The sequence below is a fragment of the Juglans regia genome, chromosome 8, assembly GCF_001411555.2.
Source record: "Juglans regia cultivar Chandler chromosome 8, Walnut 2.0, whole genome shotgun sequence".
Taxonomy (NCBI): domain Eukaryota; kingdom Viridiplantae; phylum Streptophyta; class Magnoliopsida; order Fagales; family Juglandaceae; genus Juglans; species Juglans regia.
In genome coordinates this window covers 30177420-30197332 of record NC_049908.1, presented here as the reverse complement: position 1 = coordinate 30197332, position 19913 = coordinate 30177420, and the positions used below count along the sequence as shown (strand labels likewise).

Here is a 19913-nt window from a genome sequence, read left to right as displayed (position 1 = left end):
TGATTTGGTGGGGAGGATGTTCCAGAGTAATTTCCAAAGTAGCATCCTATGACGGTCGTGGATTCTTGACTTTATCCCAATACTTTCATTACCGTAAAGAGAAACTTCCATTCAATAAGGTCGAAAACCTTCTCCATGTCGAGCTTTATGGCCATTAAACCCTTTTGAGGTGGTGGAATAACTTGTGGGTGATTATGGTATTTTGTTTTATGTTGCGGCCTAGGACAAAAGTTATCTGAAGGGGAGAGATAATATTGGCTAGTGTGGCTTTAAAGCGATTGGTCAATATTTTGGTAATTATTTTATAGCTGACATTTGTGGGGTTGATTGGGCGGTATTAGCTCGAGGAACTTGGACTTTGAGTTTTTGGGATGAGAGTTATATTGGTGTGGTTCATCTGCTTCAAGAGTTTCCCACTTCTGAAAAAATCTTGCACTACTTGGATGACCTATTTTTTTATGATGCTCCAATAATGTCTATAAAATAGGGCCACCATACCTTTTGGACCTAGCGCTTTGCGATTTGGAACTTGTTTTAAAGCTCGAAAGATTTCTTCTTCATTTGGCACCGCATTGAGTAATTCATTGTCTTAGTCCTAAACTTGCTTATCAAAAAGATTTTTTAGTTGCTCCGGGATTTGCGGATTGGATGAAATATACATTGATCTAAAGTGATTAATAAATGAAGATTCAATAACAAATGGGTCCATTGACCAGTTACCTAGTCACAGTTTGATGGAGCCTATAGCATTTCTTCTTCTCCAGATTGTTGTTGAGAGATGATAGAACTTTTTGTTGAGATCCATGGAAGTGAGCCAGATAATTCTTGATTTTTGATGTCATAATATTTCTTCATTTTCTCTTTACTTGTGGAGTCTGTATTGTAGGAACCTTTTTTTTTTCTTGGTTATGGGAAGTCATGGGGCACCTTTGTACTTCAAATAACTCTCTTTCCAGGTCTTGAATGTTATTCTGAATTCCCCTGAAGTGATTTTTGTTCCATAGTTTGAGGGCATTTTTTGTTGATTTGATTATTACACGTTGAAGACTATAAGCTACATCGATGGTAATCAGATTTTGATTTCAAATCTTCTGTTTTATTTTTTCGTCTTCTGAGCTTTTTTGGACTATTATGCAATACTTAATTTACTTACAAATTTTATGCTATTGTTCAAAGTGTTGGTTGTTGGAGTATTATTCCTATGAAAAGAGGAGCCAATGGCAAAATGACAGAGAGAGACTTGGGGTTTGGAATGGGCAAAAGGTTTTATTTTTTTTCTACATGATAGAAATCAGCATAAGAGAGGATGAGGAATTGTTCCTTGATGGGTTCCAAGAGCCTGACGGTGATGTCGAGGCCATTGCTAGTGGCGTATTCCAACTTGCCCCCTACTTCATGGTACCGAAGCGACCTTCCATTAAAAAGGTCCCAATAGAGTGTCATCGACCTTCCATTAGTCGATAGTTGGAGAAACAGACCGTACGTGAGACGGAAGGGAACACAATTATTCTCGATGATGAGGTCCATTAGTTATATCTTGGTGATGGCCTTTGGATATTCAGCACTCACAGTAGAATCCGGTTACAATCCGAATATCTGATTTTATTTATTAGATAAAAATCGAATACCTGCCCGAATTTTGACTAGTTCCATCCGGGCTGGTATCTACCTACTTTTAAAAATCCAGATGGGGATCCGAATGTTCCCGAATATTCGGATCTGGGTCTGGATGCACATCCTTATCTCCAAGCCTCTAGCCAGCCAGCCACCAAAGCTCAATCTCTAGCCAGCCACTACCTCACGACCTTGCCATTGCATGAGACAACAACAACCCAACACCTATAAACCGTTGAGCATCATCACGGGTCTTCTTCAGTCGTGAACCGCCATTCCCCTAAGCTCAATCCTCCCCCTCTATCTCCACCAATTTCACAGAGCAACTCCAAAACCATCCCTCTGGTCTGCATCTCAACCACTGATGGAGGACTGGCAACCAACGTTCAACCTCTTTCCCTTGCTCTGTTTTCTCCTTGAGCCTTGTGGTTTCCTCTCTGTCCCCAAAACATGAAGCTGTTTTCACGTTCCAACACCAACCTAAAGCTCTTTCTCTCTAGCTTCTTCTCTCTACTTTGTTTCTCTTCTTCATGCTCTATGTAACTCTAGAAACCAACTCCTTGTCTTCCTTGTTGCATCACCAGCCAACACCAAATGAAACCAACTCATGCTCTCTCATCTTCTCTCTGTTCCTGCTCATCGTAAACCGTTAAATACCACCGTCAACTTGGATAGACCAACTCCCTTGGCTCCCTCTCTCTCAAATCAACCTTTAACCAACTCTTTATGTAAGCTCTCTCTTAAGAGAAATAGTAGTAAGACTTGATAGTATATTAGTTAAGTGCACATTTAAGTGTGCACGGCAAGACACATTACTTGATTCTCCATTATCATATAGATTAAGAATTTCAAATGAGAACTTCAATCCAAACCTACAAGTTAATAATACCAAATTGAAAAATGAAGAGTTTTATATGTCTTGAAATAATACCAAGTTAATAACACAAACAAGGCGATAATATATATATATATATATATAAGTTTACTCACACCTCTTACAAAGTGTTTTCCTTGACCTCCAAATTACTCAATCTTATATGCGGTTAAGTATCTTCCCCTATGACTCAAGATGAACTCCAACAATTCCACTTTAATTACCTGGTAGCCAAGTATGGTATCAGAGTATACTTGGCCGCATATAAGATTGAGTAATTTGGAGGTCAAGGAATATACTTTAAAATTAGCGGGAATAAACTTTAATTTATGATGAAAGCAAAACATTGATGCTTTGAGTAATTTAATAACTTGATAAATAAGGTAAAGAATAAACATAATACGTAAAGCAGATAAACAATAGACATAATATATAAAGCAAGTAAACAATAAATATATTTTGAAATATAACTTTTATTGAAAATAGCAAGATTATTTACAACTTTAAACTTTACTTGAATACATCACTAGAGGTTTCAACTTAGGTTCCAATGAACAGGGATACATGAGGAAAATAAGGGAGGGGGTCTTTTTGATTCTCTCTTTAGAATTCGCTCTTGGTTACTGATATTTTTCATCCTGTCTTGTTCAATTACTGTTTCTTCTTTTTTAAAACTGAGAGCTGGGAAAGCTCTTAGGAATCCTCCAGCTGTGGTATTTCTTTTTCTTTTTGGCTTAGTTTGAGAGTGGCTTTGAAGAAAAGAAGCCATTAAAAGCATAAAGAAAATAAGTACAATTTTATACACGTAAAAATTATACAAGTAGCAAGTCAAGTCAATCACAAGAAGAGGAATAAATGCCTCAGTCTTGTTATGTTTAAGAGATGCTAGATTCACAGATTATAACACTACGGTATTGTAGAATCAATACTTAATAAAGGATCAATCCTCCGATTCTTTTTATAATAATTAATGAAAAATGTAATATTTTTACTATTTTATAATTATTTTATAACTGATAATAATTTTATAATATTAAAATTTATTTTAATGGAATAACATAATTTTAATGGTGGTTTGAAAATGAATTCTAAAATAATGAGGTGTACATTATGCTTAAAAGAATAATCTATATTATTTCAAAAAACAAATCTATATTTCAATACGTTTCATGGAGTAGGTTAAGGGGAGAGATATGAGTCATAGCCCCCGACACAGGCTCTTGTTTAGTCTGATCAGAAAAGGTCGCAGCTTCTTTCGATTGGCCTCCACCGCGGTCGTTGCCTCCGCCGCCGCCATAGCCGCTCCCAGAGTAGCCTCATCAGCTGCCGCCTCATCTTCTTTGACTTCGGCCTCAACTACGGTCTCCGCCATGGATGATCTACAGACTCTGAAAACGAAGCTTTGCATCATCGGAAGCGGCCCAGCGGCCCACACCGCCGCCATATACGCATCACGGGCAGAGCTGAAGCCCATCCTCTTCGAGGGTTGGATGGCCAACGGCATCGCCCCCGGCGGCCAACTCACCACCACTTCTGACGTCGAGAACTTCCCGGGATTCCCCGATGGAATCAACGGCATCGACCTTATGGACCGGTTCCGCAGCCAGTCCCACCGTTTCGGCACCCAGATTGTGACCGAGACCGTCAACAAGGTCGATTTCTCCACCACCCCTTTCAAGATCTTCGCCGATTCTAAGACCGTCATTGCCGAATCCGTCATCGTTGCGACCGGTGCCGTCGCCAAGCGTTTGGACTTCCTAGGATCTGGAGAGGGATCGGGAGGCTTCTGGAACCGCGGGATTTCGGCCTGTGCCGTGTGCGACGGTGCGGCCCCCATTTTCAGGAACAAGCCTCTGGCAGTTATTGGAGGCGGGGATTCGGCCATGGAAGAGGCCACGTTCCTGACCAAGTACGGGTCCATAGTTTACATTATCCACAGGAGGGATACGTTTAGGGCGTCCAAGATTATGCAGCAGAGGGCCTTGACGAACCCTAAAATCCAGGTGCTGTGGAACTCGGTGGTGTTGGAGGCCCACGGTGACAAAGATAATCAAAATAAGCTCTTGGGAGGGTTGAAGGTGAAGAATGTGGTCAGCGGGGAGGTTTCAGATCTCAAGGTATCGGGGTTATTCTTCGCAATAGGGCACGAGCCAGCCACCAAGTTTTTGGATGGTCAGCTGGAGCTCGACTCTGAAGGTTACGTTGTAACACAGTCAGGGACCACCCAGACCAGCGTGCCCGGCGTATTTGCTGCCGGAGATGTCCAGGACAAGAAGTACAGGCAGGCTGTAACTGCTGCCGGCACTGGTTTGTCTCTCTCTTGTTATATTGAAAATGGTAGCAGATCATATCCTAACATTAGAGTATGAAAATAATTAGACGGTTTAATTGACTAGGAATCTAGTTATTACAATGTGATGGCTGTCATATTCTACAACCGAAGCTCCGTACCTGGGATCACGTGTCATTTTTTTTTCGTTTCTTGTCACCGCAGGATTGAAACAACATTTTTGCATGAATAATTTCTGCCAAATCAAGAGTATTTTTTGCGGTTATAAAATGAGCTAGTATAATGTTATTTTTAGATGAGTTGTGATGAGTTGAGATTGTCTTAGATGAGTTGAATAAAATATTATTAGAATGTTATTTTTAATATTATTATTGTTTTGAGATTTGAAAAAATTGAATTGTTTATTATCTTTTGTGTTGGAATTTGGGAAAATTTTAATGATGAGATGAGTTATGAATGCAAACAAGGCCTGAATGTTTTGAAAACTGTGTAGTTGGGCGAGAAAGCTGTGAATCAAAAATCTGTGAATCTAATACTGAACTTTTCTGGTATGCCTTCGAATGCTGTGGAGTTCAGCAAGTTTTTCCTAGGTGCATTATGGTATCAGTCATATTGCTTTTTGTTGTTGAATTTGACAATAAAAATTATATTTTTTGCAATGCTAATCTTAGGGTTGGAGTTCAGAAAGTTGTGAAACCTTCTGCTTACCTTTGGTGGATTTACATGTAAAGTTTGTACCTCCTTGAGTGATAATGTACTTTTTTGTAGTTTTTTTTTTCATAATGAGCAAGCCTGTGCTCTAGGGTTGCCAAGAATCTAATCTAACCATAGCCCTTTTGGGCTTCACTTGATATCCATATCTCAAATGCAAATGAGTGAATGTTCGGTCCTGATGCAAGTTCAGAGACACTGAGCCCAAACGTGAGCTAACTCAAGTTTGTATAAGTTAGGGTTTTGGAAAACAGAGCATTCATGAGACTGAATAAGGCCCTGGCTTCTTTTTGTACTTGGTGACCTGAAATTGATAAGCCTTGTATGTCTGATTCCTGCTTAGGTTTAAAATAAGCTTGATTGTACTTCTAGACAGTTGACTAGGCTTGGACTGTTTGTCTTCTTAAATGTTTAATAAACAATAAAAAAAAAGTTTAATTAGATTGATGTGGGAAAGTATTTTGAGTAAAAACATTGGCATGCATCATTGATAGTATCTTTTTCAATTGACCCTGAAAATAGAGATTACATAGATTTTTATAGTAGTATATCAATATGAGGTACAGGCAAACTATCTGTTTTACTCCAAGCTTCATGATTGTGCTGTTGGGAATTCATTTTTCATTTAATTGCTGGCTTTGATTGAATTATGCCTCAGAGTGTGGTGGAGTTTTCAGCATGTTGGAAGGGAAGGTTTAGGGGAGGTTTGGATAGTAAGTTGAGATGAAATGAGATGAAAGTTGAATAAAATATTATTAGAATTTAGAAAAGTTGTAATGATTAGATGAGATGAAATGAGTTGAGAGGCTCTCCCAATCCAAGCAAGGCCTTAATTGTTCTTAGAGTGAAGCATTGTGAAAGATGATCCCATGTGGTTTGTTGTGATGAATTTGGAGAGAGAAACGACTGGAGCTTTTGTTACTAAGATATGATTATTTAGTTGTTGTACTTGTCACCCTCTAGGGATTGTAAATAGACATCCAAGAAACATGACACTATTGTATAGACATGTTTCCAGGAAACATGGAAGAAAATTTGCCAGGAAATCAGGCACTAAGTGTGTAAATTCTTCTCTATATAAAGATGTACAAACCCTATGGAAAGGGCATTCAAACCAATTGACATGGTATCAGAGCCCCTCCTCTGATTTGTAAATAATCATTGAGTGTAATTTTTTTTCTTTGTCTGGAAATTTTTTTTTTCGAGCTTCCGCAAGATTTTTCTTGCTCTTCGTGGGAGTCGTTGATTTCTATAGCATCAAACCTTGTGAGTTTGAATTTTTTGGTGAACATCGAATTTTTTTTTTGGAGTGGACATTGGTTTTCGGTTATGGGTTGTCGACGTTGGTGCGTTCTTGGTGCTTGTCGACGTCATCTAAGGGTGATTATGTGGCCGTCAGCTTCTTCTTTGGGTGGCATTTCTTAACGTTCTTGTCCTTATACACCTCAACAAAATGGAATCGCTGAGCTTAAGAATTGTTATCTCTTAGATGTCGTTCGTACCTTGTTGATTGATTTTTCTGTACTTTCTAAATTCTAGGTAGAACCTTTATCTACTACTATCTATTTGATCAATCGTTTGCCTACTGTTACTCTAAATTATGATTCCCCCTATTTTCGATTATTTGGCATATCTCCTGAGTATCAATCCTTTCATACTTTTGGGTGTGTTTCTTTTGTTCATCTACCACCTGTTGAGCGTCACAAGCTTATTGCCCAGTCTGTCACGTGTGCTTTTATGGGATATAGTCCTACTAAAAAAAGATTTGTTCGTTATAATGCTCATGCAAACAAATTTCGGATCTCCCGGCATGTGATTTTCTTTGAAAATCAATATTTCTTTCAGTGTCAGGTTATTTCTGATCCTCCTATTACTCTTCTACCCGTTTTTGATGATGTATCATCTTCTATTGAGCAATTTAAACCAAGTATGGTGTATCATCGACGTCTTCCCCCTTCTTCAACGCCCCTTCCAGACATTGATCCGACATTTGATTCTGCGGTTCCTATACCTCGGTGATCCACTCGAGTTACACGTCCACCAGATAGGTATGGTTTTCCTCATACCTCATTTACTGCAACTCTTGACACTGTTTTTGTTCCTCAATCTTATATACAAGTAGCCACCCAAGCATGTTGTCAGCAGGCCATGCAAGAAGAAATCCAAGCCCTTCAAGAAAATCACACTTGGGATATTGTAACTTGTCCCTCTGGTGTCAAACCTATTGGTTGTAAATGGGTGTACTCAGTTAAGTTTTGGTCTGATTGTTCACTGATAGATGATATAAGGCTCGTCTCGTGGCTCTTGGGAATCGGCAAGTGTTTGGTATTGATTATGAAGAGACATTTGCACCTGTTGCCAAAATGACTACTGGGAGGATGATCTTGGCACTTGTTGCGTCGCAAGGGTGGTCTCTCCGACAGATGGATGTGAAGAATGTTTTTCTTCATAGGGATCTAAAGAAAGAGATCTTTATGTCTCCACCTACCGGCATGTTTGCTACATCTTTCTCAGAGGTTTGTCGGCTACGCCGATCCTTGTATGGATGACTCTGCGTGCATGGTTTGATAAATTTCGCTCTACTCTGCTTGCTTTTCATTTTACTCAGAGTCTGTATGATTCCTCTGTTTTTCTTTGCAAGACTTCTATATGAATTGTCTTGCTTCTGGTATATGTTGATGACATTGTAATTACTAGCTCCGATACTGAATTAATTCAGCAATTACAGTAGCATCTCAAGGCATCTTTTCACATGAAAGATCTTGGTCCCCTGTAGTACTTTCTTGGCCTTGAGGTGCAGATTACTCCAACCGGTACATTGTTACACCAGCACAAACACACGCAAGAGGTGATTTCATTGACTGGTCTCCAATCGGGTAATTCTGTCCTTAATCCCTTGGAGGTAAATCTCAAGCTTCATCAAGTGGAAGGCAAGCTTCTCTCAGATCCATCTTGACAACTTTAAGAAAAATGAAAAACAGTGGCAGGCCTTGAAGACTTCTTCAAGACCCTTTTATTGTTGGATGTGTGCTCATTTTATTTCTTTTATTCCTAGTTTTCAGGACTTCTTTATTCTTTTCTTGTTTTCTTGATTGGTGCTACTTATGCATAGGCCATCTGCATTCGGCAACACCTTATGTGATCATTATAAAGTTTAACTTATAAGTAAAATTGTTCATTTAGTTTGAAGTAGGCTGGTGGGCGGGCCCCTGTAACCAGCCCACCTGGCCCATTTGCCTGCACTCGCAAGCTACCTGGCAGACTACTTGCCCGGTATTTCCAAGTGCGTGGGCAGATCAAAACTTAAAACATAAAAAGTGGGCTGGTGGCTTTTTATGTCTACAAGTATAGAGGACTGTGTTGGGGATTTTACAGCGGCTTGGTGTATGGGCAAAACCTGGTTTGGTAGGATAGACATGGGTGCACTAGTGGTGGTTTGGGGCAGGCGCGTCTTTGGGCTTTGGCTTGGGCTTGGACTTGGGCTTGGGCTTGGGCTTGGGCTTGGGCTTGGGCTGGGGCTTTGTTAGGATCATTTTCCTTGTTTTCTCTACACCCCAACTAGGTATTTTCTCTAGTATACATCCAATATACTTGGCTACGCCTATTGGTATTAATAAGATTGGTCTGCACAGAGATGCTATGGATCTACACATTTTTTAAGATCTACTACCATGGCTTGATATGGATCTACATATTTCAAGATCTACGCACAAAAATTGGTTGCAGAAACCCACGGATTTGTTTTTTAAATTTCTGGTTGGATCAAAAGATTTGGGGTTGGATCTTTGTAATATGTGGGTTTGTATATCTGGAGTGTGGCTGTGCAAAGAACAGGCCAGGCAGTGGATTGAAAAATCTACCTGTCCATTAGACGGGGGGTGGACAGACAGCAGCTCAGGGCGGGGTAGAAAATGACCACCACGCCCATGCTGGTGCGGCGGGGGGGAAGACGGAGAGAGAGGCTATTGCATCCTTCCTCTTCTTTTTCTCTTTTCCATCACCATCCTGTTAGAGATCATGCCATCTATGCTGTGTTAATACAATCCCGTCAACTAATATTTTGGTTTCGTTGAATAACCAAAGTTATCATGTAAACAAATGACGTATTTTTAAGTTCTGTTGTTTTTACAGTATAACAACCATGCATTAAATGTTGGCCGTGCATCTAACTTGTTTTTGTTGGTTTTTTGTTTTTAAATGATGCAGGTTGCATGGCAGCCTTGGAAGCCGAACATTATTTGCAAGAGATCGGATCCCAGGAAGGTAAAACCGATTGACTACCTAGAATGGGCCCGGAAATTAATAGGGGCTCAATTAGAAGCAGTATTTAAATATGGAATAGAGTTGGACAATTAACTTGTTGAACCGATGATACCGTAGCATTTATCTGGTGGATGCATTCATAGATTACTACCTTATGCTGCACGTGCTCACTATTTTCCTTGATGATTGGCATGATGATCTGAGAATGGTAATGCTTACTTTTGCAGTAAGCTGATTGTAGCTTTTTAAATCTTCTACTTTACTGAATACTTTGCTTTAGTGCCTATTTAGCCATATCAGATTGAGCATCCTTGAACTTTGGTTGTGTAGCGGCATGTCCTATGGATATTTATTCTTTTCTTCACAAATAGGGCATGCCGTTAGGAAGGAAGGCATCAAGACCCATTTTTTGCCAGTTTTGTTATGCAATTCAGTGTCATATGTTTTGGACGTTGTGCAGTAGAAAACGGAAAAGAGAAGTGCTGGGTTTACTTGGAAATCTATGTAGGAAAGTTTACAAATTGATGTAGCCTAATGTGATCCGTTAGATTTACCTTACAAGAAAAAGAGTTTTACAATATGATGGATCATATTAAGTCATGTCAATTTGTAAATTTTTTGATACAATTTTCTCAACAGAGAGGATAAAACAACTGATTTGAATTGTTGTGTTTAGATTTTAACCATGTGATTTTGCGTTAGATTAATATGGGAATATAGCAAGACAATTGTGATATATTACAGAGTAGTGATAGAGAGGATATTTTCTTCTACTATGTTTTAAATAGAGGCCATTTTGTTAAGAATAAGTAGGAATGATTTTCAAAGTTTTGGGCCATTAGCCATACATGTTAATGACATAATTCATATCTAATAACATAATACCATGTAAATAAGCTATTCTATCCCAAGTCAACTCAAGTAAAAATAGGTACTAGGTACTAAAATGAGTCGCTCATGAAGTTGGCCGACAAATTGAAGCATATAAACTCCACGGAGGTGAACCAAAACATCTTATTACTCTGCTTATCACCCTGAAGGGAATTCAATCACAACTAACGATGCATGCAAACCGATCAGTGTGATAGATGAAGGGTCAAAGATGCTTTAAATTAGGGTTCGGTTCTAAAAAACACACCAAGGTATCATACACCAAAACTCTCAAGTACAAACAGTGTAGAGAACAAGTAACAAAATTATTTGTAACATCCTCTTTCCTTAGGTTAGTGTCAGAAACTTCCATAACTATGCATGGTAAAAAATTCTAGGGTTGTAAATCGGTCCGGTCCGATCCGTGGGGTGATGGATCGAAATTCTCGGTCCATCATTTTTCCCAGACCGGACCGGTTGCTATTGGTCCGGTCTGGTTTATTCGGTCCAACTCAATTATTTTTTTTTTCTTTCTTTTTTTCAAGTAAATTAATAAATTATTTAAATTACTAAATTAAAATTAAGTGAATTATTAATGTGTATTATATAACTAACTAATTAAAAAAATATTTTATATGCTCAATGATAATAAATTAGATAAAAATTGCATCATTAACTTTTATAATTATTATATTAAAATAATATATTAAATTAGTAAAAATATTTTTAATATATATATAGGAGTTCGATTCGGTTCGGTCTTAAATTTATAGATTCTGAGACCAAACCGAATTTTTTCAATCCATAATTTTTGGGATCAAGACTAATCGGTTTGGAGTGCGGTTCTGTCTAGTCGATTTTTTCATTCCAGACCGAACTCTTTACACCCCTAAAAGATCCATTATAAAAATAATACCTCATTTATCGAAAATAAATTCCCAAAAACATAACATAAAAAATAGTCTCAAAGCAAGAAAATTTATAATTGTTTTTTGTGTAAAAATGCTTATTAACCAAGTCCGAGAATTTCTTGAAATATGATTTATGTGTGATCGTCTGCTCATTAACACTATATTCTTTACTTCGACATTTTAGAAACATAAAAACAAACAAATAACTAAAATGAGTCAAATATTAAATAAGTAGTACATCATAAAGTCAACATCATATACATAAGATTTACTTAAAAAATGTGCATACTTAATAGTTATACTAATGTAAACACGATGCACTATGCATAACTCATTAAACTTTTCTTTCTCTTTCTTTAATGGTAACCATACCTTAACCTCCATGTGTACGACTGTGCACCGGTTTCACTATTTGTGGCCACAAGGGACCAAGCTTAGGGCCGCGACCTGCACATCCACCCATAACAATATTGGTACCACACATCTCTTATGGCTATTCTCAAAGATTCTTTCATAATTTGTATTTTTTTCTTACCATGACGCGTGTAAAATGCACAATAACATAACATTCAAAATACACTTTCATCGTAATTTGATACGTAAAAAGGGGATTTCAATAAAGGGTCATGCATACATAATACTTAAAACATTGTTTACCATATACATAAGGGTATGATTATACTACTTACATCTTTGCTTCTAACCATAACAAAGGTGTCAACAATCACCAGCTTGAAGTTGTTGAAAAGGGGTCGGACTTGATAGGGTGAGAGTGGTTTTTTAAATCTCTTGAAATTGCAGCAACTTTCCTAGGGTTCTTTAAAAAGGTCAAGCAAGAGGCTTCAAGAGAAGAATGCCGACATTTTCCTTGCTATTTGCAGCAATCATCTATGTCTAGGGAGGTTTTCTCAAATAACATCGCATGAGATTACTATAAAATCTTTCTAGACTCACATGAGCCTCTGATTGTCTAGTTTTCAGACCATAGAGTTCTTTTAATGAGACCTGGAAAGCCTAATTGTACGAATTTAACTCATAATTTGTTTAAAAAATGGTTTTATTAATCATAATGGCTAGAAATTATAGGGAAAATATGTTTCTAATCCTTGGATCCATTTAGGAATCATAATTGGAGCTGATTTCTATTTCTCCAGATCTAGAACACCTCAAATCCTATTTCAAAATAGTCCTAATAGACTGACTTCTATCGGGATAATAACTCTTCTAAAACAACCTATATGGGATAGCCTTTAAAAGCCAAAAATCAAATGGGCTTTGACTAAAAATACTTGTTCTTATCCATCTATATATGGGCCTAATGGGCCAAACCTACTCCATTTTGAATCTAGATCTATAATTTCATATCCAAATCTATTTGCTCATTATTAGATCCTCAAATAATATGTACGGGTTAATATAAAATAAGGAAAAATCTATTCTTAAGCCGGTTCACCTTACCAACACCACACACCATGACGTGGCGAATCCGGTTTGATCACCACGTCACGGTTTCTCACTTTCCTCTCAGACGGGGTTCGCACTTTGCACGCAGCGCATCGCACCAGTTGAGTCCCTTCCTCCCCGTCTCCCTCACTTCCCTCTGTTCGTAACCCACCTTCAGATCCCATCGCCTCCGTCTCCATCTCCCTCACGCAAATCAGATCTCTGCATCTACATCTGTCCAGTTGAGTCCCTTCCTCCCCATCTCCCTCACTTCTAATTGCAAGCTCGTGTGGAGGACACACCCTCCTTACCACAATGCAAGTGAGAAATCCAATTGCAGGACTGGCTTTCGACCAACAGTTTTCATGGTATACTGTCCACCCGGTAGTTCATTTTTTAAGGGAAATGGGGTATTTAATCTGATGTTTTCTTGATGATTAAAGTTTCCTATTTTTCATGGGATGACTAGCCCATCTCATGATTCTCTATCTCTCGTTGTTTTCTCCACGATTTTTTTTCCTTGTGTCTTGCATCTACCCCAACATCTAGCAAATACAGAAGGAACTGACTATATAAATTTCTAAAAGCTCACCCATGTTGTCCCAACAAAATTTGCTGCCTTTGTTCTTTTCCAGATTCATCCCGGTGCCTTCAAGTAAGGAGGAATTCCTTTGGTTGCTTGCTGTGTCTCTGCTGCTAGGCAAGCCAGTGTAAGTGCCATTTTCATATGCTTAACAAAAGAGGAAAGTAAAAGGGGGCAAAACGTAAACACAGTATCCTGAATGCTGTGGTAAGTTGCAAGTTTTTAATGGTAACAAGGATTTTCGAATTGGCTTGCGTAGGAAGATAACAAGTATAGTAAAACGTTCGTTTTACTTTAAAAAAAAATAAAAAAAAATTTAAATCCACGTCGCCCAGTGTGTGGTGTTGGAGAACTGAAGGCAGTTGTATAGCTTAACTCATAAAATAATCATTCGTCTAGACTGAACAAAATTGGGCATGTGGTCCAAACTTATAAAATCTTTATCTTAACCCGTAAAATCTGGACTTGGAGGTTCCAATATTACATCAACATAAACAATAGAAATAACAAAAATCCAAAAGAAAAAAAAAAAAGAAAGACACACCACCTCTAATGATACATCACCAATGATTTTCTATTTAGTGTTTTTTGGTACGATTCACCAATCCATTTTAAACAACATTCAAACAAGTATGAGAAAAGAGAAATATTTTAGCCATAAAGAGACCACACAAAAGTAAATCAACAAGCTAACATGATTTGATATGACAAGTTAGATTGTAAAACTATTTTTATTATTAAATGGACCTAATGTATCATATGAAGTCATATCGATTTTTAGATTTACGTTAGTGGAATATCTTTGTGGTTGTGGCACTTCTCATGAGGAAATGACTTGGACTTCAATTTTTTAACAATGAAACGATTTTAACTGATAGAGTTACATATATCATTGGCCACTAGAGGAGATGTAAGTCTTAGTATCCCCTCGATGGTTAGAGATTAAATAAAAATTAATGATTTTCTTTGACAATTTTCAATCACTATCAATGAAATGTGCAATTAGGTACATATAATTAAGATTTTGTACCGATGTTCACGTATCAGTAGTTAATGAAATCATCATTCCCTCATATTTAAACAACTTTTTAAGCTTGACATTTTCAGATGCAAATAGTTTCATACAATCTCTTGCAACCGTCACTCGACATGACACTTTAAATCTAGGTTCAAACAACCAAACTATTTTCTTAAATCCTTGCCTTTCAACAATTCTAAATGGTAATTCATCGACAATTATCATCTTCGCAAGCGCTAACCTCACAGCCTATTCACTATATTTATGGGTTATAAGATTCCTTAACAAACTATCACTCTCTCCAAACCCCTCCGAGGATGCCTCACCTACCAATATTGTTTGGTATTTATCTAAAGACCTACATTTATGAAGATTTTTGGAACATGAAGGTAGATGGTTTTGCATGGTTGAAGTTTCGTTTCTCTTTAAGTAGCAAGCGTATATTTTGCCATAATAATTACACTTGGACTTAGGATCATCTATGAAACAACCCTCAACTTTTGTAAAATGGTCACAAACAATTGACGGATCATTCCCCTTCCGTTTCATAGGAAGTGGACAATTACTACTATTAGGGGCACTTGGGGCTGGGGGTTTTGGTGTTTGGATCTCTCCCAAATTAATTGTTTGAGAGTTTGAATCAAGATCAAGTGGACGTAACAAAGAATCCATCTAACATATAAAACAAACAAAGAACAAAAAAATCAACACAATTGTCAATTACACAGTAGCTAGTTTGCAACGTTGTGGCAAACATCACAAATATAAGATTATAATCTATATTTTAGATCGCTCATCAACCTCACAAATTATTTTAAGAATCAAAATAATATTATAACAAAACTGTCAACACAATATTAAATCAGCAAATGCCACACAAGTTAATAATTTGAAATTTCTATTAATTTGATTTTTATCCCCTTTGTTGAGTCTTATAAATTAAAAACCTAATTATCCAAATTTATCAAAATTCTGAAAAAATCACTCTGGTTTTATTTTAAATAAAACTTGTGAAGTACGGACTACGAAGCTATATATTTCCAATTCTAAGATTATATATTGAATAATTGATTACATTTGGAGCTATATATAAAGTTATAAACTTGTTGACAGTGACGTGTTGTAAGTTATATATTGATGAAATTCGGAGCTATAAAATTCTCATCACTAAAATTGAAACAAAAGATCAGACTCTTGAAAATCATACCTAAAAAAAACACCGTGGACTAGGCTGGGCATGGGATGAGCCATTTGCCGAATGGACATGGAGCAGTGGAGGCTGGGCCGTTGCCGCTGTAGCCTGCCGATGCCGTTGACGCTGCTGCTGGAAAGTAGAGATTGGAGTGGAGGGCAGAAAGTGAGGGTCGAAATTAGAATGAGAAGAAGAGGCTAGAGAGCCCTCTTGGGTTGTTTAAACCCTAGATAGAAACGATATGTTTTTTTTTTTTTAAACTATAGAAGCAAAACGAAGACGTTTTCCTTATTTAAGTGAAACAACATCTTTTTAGAATGGTATATATATATATATATATATAGAAAAAAAAAGTAGCTGACGTTGGCCAATTCAGTGATTTTTTCCTGGTTCAAACCGAGACCGAACTGGCCAATGCCGATTTTGTAAAATTTCCACCGCTGACCGACCGGTTCCCTAAAGGTTTCAGCTGGTTTCTGAGCTCCTGCAGCCAGCCTGAGTCAGTCTCGATCGATTTGCCAGTTTCTTGTACAGCCCTAGTTACAATGGTTCGTCGCATCATCACAAATACTAGATCAACACTTGGCATATAAGAATAATTTCTACCATAGATAGCCAATTAGAATAACATAGAAATTAATTGCAACCTTGTATACACCTCACGAAGTTGGAGTTCTTATGGCTTTATTAGTTGATAAAAGATCCAGCACAATAAGATGTATCGATTTGAAAATAGCTGACCATTAGAGCATCCGCATCTGAATACATACACCATCAAATTCCCTAAAGTTTAGTAAAAGCATTTAACTTTTTGACAAAAATCTATCTCCATCCAATAACCTATTTTAGGGGAAGGTTTAGGATTTGAATAATGGCTGGCTAAATATAGAGAGTTACTATTTATCTCTAAATTCTTTTTTACAAATATTTTATTCTAACTCATAAAACAAATTCGTCTTCCAATCATCTACAATTTTTCTCATGCTCATATTTATTATAGTTAAAATTTGAAAAAAATGTCACCATCGAGATGATCCAATTTTGACCATTTGTGAAAATATGATTTTTCTAAAATATTATTGTTACAAAAGTACTAATTTTTAAAAATATTATCGTTTAGAGAGATAAGTAGTTTTAAAAGATTCGTTAGAGATAAAATATTGAAAATATGGATACAAAAAATAATTAAATCATTACAAAAATGTGAAAAAATAAGTTAAAAACTTTTCTTCCACTCTTTTCCAAAAAGAAAAAAATAGTTAAAAATATATAAATAAATTAGTAGAAAAAATAATATAGAAAGAATAGGGAGTGAGATATATGAGATTTTAGAAATATGAGTAAAATTTAGAAAAATTTTAGAAAAATTTGGGAAAATATGATAATTTAGGTCTGTTTAGAGTAGAGGTGCATGGAGCTGTTTTTGTTGCCAATGTAGAGAGTAACCTGATTTGAAGTCTTGGACAGAGACAAAATGGTTTGGAAGCTCGAGGCAAGTAATTTGCTCGATATTAGATATTCAAACTGCTATATAACTAAGGGAAAGGACATCAGTGGCTGACTTGAAAGATTCAATGTAAGCTACTACTCCTATAAATAAATCAATGTCACAATCGTCTTCTACATTTCTTCTCCATGCTTATTTTCATTTGTCGATCCCTAAAAAGTGTCACACTCAACCCAACCCAACCCAAGTACAACTATAGGAAAATGACAAAGATCGGAAGAGTGATCTGAAATTGATTGAAATAAAATAAGGGTTTTCTTTGAGATGTGAAAATACGTGTATTTAAATAGAAGAATAAAAATAAAAAATCACATTATGCTAGAGTTGTGGAAGACACTGTACAGTGATGGCAACAATTTGCTACTTTTGTTTTTAAGTAGGGTGGTTGTAGATGCTATAAGGAGCTCTTGGGTTTAATCATGTTTTGTGTGTAATTATGACTCTGATGATTCTGTATTTGCTCTGTTTTTATTGAATTTTCCTGAAAGAAAATTGTAGCACACCAATAAATATGATTAAAATGGCAAAATTTAAGATTGAGAATAACATTTCACAAATATTATACAATGAGACAGTTTAATTTGACTTTGATCTGGTGGATTAAATAAACAATGAGACTCAACTCGAAAAATCCAAGGAAATAGACTGATGATTCTAGATGAACGTTGGGTCAAAAGGAAACCAGAAGAAAAAGAAAAGGGAAGACACGGACGGGGTTAGCATGGGAGAGTGCAGCAGTCTCCATCGCCCATCGCCATTGCCATTGCCATTGCCATTGCCATCAGCCATCAGAAAAACAGGTGGGTGTGTGTGTGAGAGAGATGACACAGCACGTGAGGGCTTCTTCATGTCTCATACACAGACACATGAATGGAATAATGGTGTAGGGCGCACACGAGAGAGAAACGGTTATAGCGTGAGGAACAAAGCCAGCTGGAAACGGTTGGCCGGACATTGGACGTGAACAAACACGTGTACCCCATCAGAACGTGGACACCTGGCTCCTGCATTTACTCCTCCAATCCAAAATTCCCTCCCTGTTCTTAATTTTCTTTTAATTTTATTTTTCTGACAGTTGAGCCACAAGTGCACGGATCGGAGTCCCCGGCTCGGTAAAAGGATAAAGCTACTCGGCACGACCACGCATCCAAACTACTCAGAAATTCAATGTACCTCTCTGTAGAAATTTGAAATCTTAATAAATAAAAAATTAGATATTAAAAAAAATCGAAAAAATCTGAAAAAACTAGAGAAGTGAAAACTATATAATTTTTTAGTTAAGAAACAAATTTATTTTTTAAAATATTTATTGATAAAAAGTAATTTCTTATTTAAAAGTATTCGTGGATTTATTAAAAAATATATATAGACAGATGTACTTTGAGAGGGAAGGATACAGGCTTTTATTTTAGGAGCAGGGTAGGGGTAAATATTCTGTAAAAAAAAATAATAAATAAATAAAGAAAACGGGTACAGAACAAAGAACGAGGGAGAAGTATATACATATATATGTCTTTTTTTTTTTTAAAAAAAAAGAACACAACTTCATCACTTCGATCAGTGTTACGGCTTTCGGCCATTACAAAAGGCAAGATACTAGTATCTACATAATTTAAATCAAAAGTTTCTTGAGCTAATGAAACAACCTTTTTAGTAAGTTGATGTGTCACCTTGTTAGCATCCATTCTCACATGTTGTATTGTCTAATTTGTATCTAGCAATGTGGTCTTAGTGTCCTCTACCAAACAACTTAGTATTCCATTTTGTGATGCGCTTTGTCTCATAGCTTTGACAACCTGAGTTGAATCCCCTTCAAAAATAACTTCTTCCAAATTCAGTTTCCTACACAATTTTGTAGCTATGAGTAACTCCTAGCTTCTACAATATCTGGTTGTGAACATAAATGAATTGGTTGCATTAAGGTGGCTAAAATTTCTGCTTCACTGTCTCGAATAACCACTCCAATTCCAATTTTGTAATCTTCCTTTTTGATAGCAACATCCCAATTAAGTTTGAGTCAGGTATATGGTGGTACAATCCATTGTCTGCTAGCTTGGTGTTGTATCCTCCTATGCATACCTTCTTGCTATGTTTCTATCTGTTTGAAATCCTGTTGTGCTTGCTTAGATCTGTTGGTAATTGCTTCTGGAGATAGGAAATTGCCTTCAAAAATCAATTTGTTTATCCTTTGCCATATTTTCCTTGTTGTTTATGCAAATAAATTTATCTCCTCTTAGTCTGTTCACTGAAGCAAGTTAAGAAAAATGGAACCAAAGTTTACATCAATAAAAGCAGCTTTTTGAACTTTCCTGCTTTCTAACCCCCCAAACATCTTGTGCAGATGGGCATGGCCAAAGAATATGAACAGGTGTTTCAATTGTATTCTGACAGATAGGGTATAATGGGTCAGCTGTAATCTTTATTTTGTGCAAATTCTGTTCTGTAGGTAAAGCATCAGTAATGGCATGCCAAATGAATGTTTTTATTGAACTCTTTGTTTGCAACTTCCATATTTGTTTCCATAACTCCATTTGATCCCCTTTTGTAGAAGATTCTCCTCTTTGATTTTGTTGTTGCTACTTATATAGGTGGTATGCACTTCTCACAGAAAACTCACCATTTGATGTGGCTTTCCAT

At 36.9% G+C, this 19913-nt stretch overlaps 2 protein-coding genes across 3 annotated transcripts in view; both read left to right on the top strand.

Annotated features, from left to right (window-relative positions):
- LOC109004516 (probable disease resistance protein At4g27220) overlaps positions 1-19913 on the top strand; it is a 963953-nt gene that overhangs the window by 209214 nt on the left and 734826 nt on the right. The gene's annotated exons all lie outside the window — the stretch shown is intronic.
- Positions 3640-10167, top strand: LOC109001926 (thioredoxin reductase 1, mitochondrial-like). Its single transcript, XM_018979440.2, has 2 exons — positions 3640-4795; positions 9696-10167. Exons 1-2 carry the CDS (start codon positions 3682-3684, stop codon positions 9764-9766), a joined length of 1185 nt encoding a protein of 394 aa, XP_018834985.1. The 5' UTR covers positions 3640-3681; the 3' UTR covers positions 9767-10167.

What these genes read in the sequence shown, in the direction of transcription:
- LOC109001926 (XM_018979440.2), top strand. Translation starts at nt 3,682, where the DNA reads ATGAGTCATAGCCCCCGACACAGGCTCTTGTTTAGTCTGATCAGAAAA. An exon ending in TGTAACTGCTGCCGGCACTG is followed by an intron (nt 4,796 to 9,695) that starts GTTTGTCTCTCT and finishes TAAATGATGCAG; the next exon opens with GTTGCATGGCAGCCTTGGAA.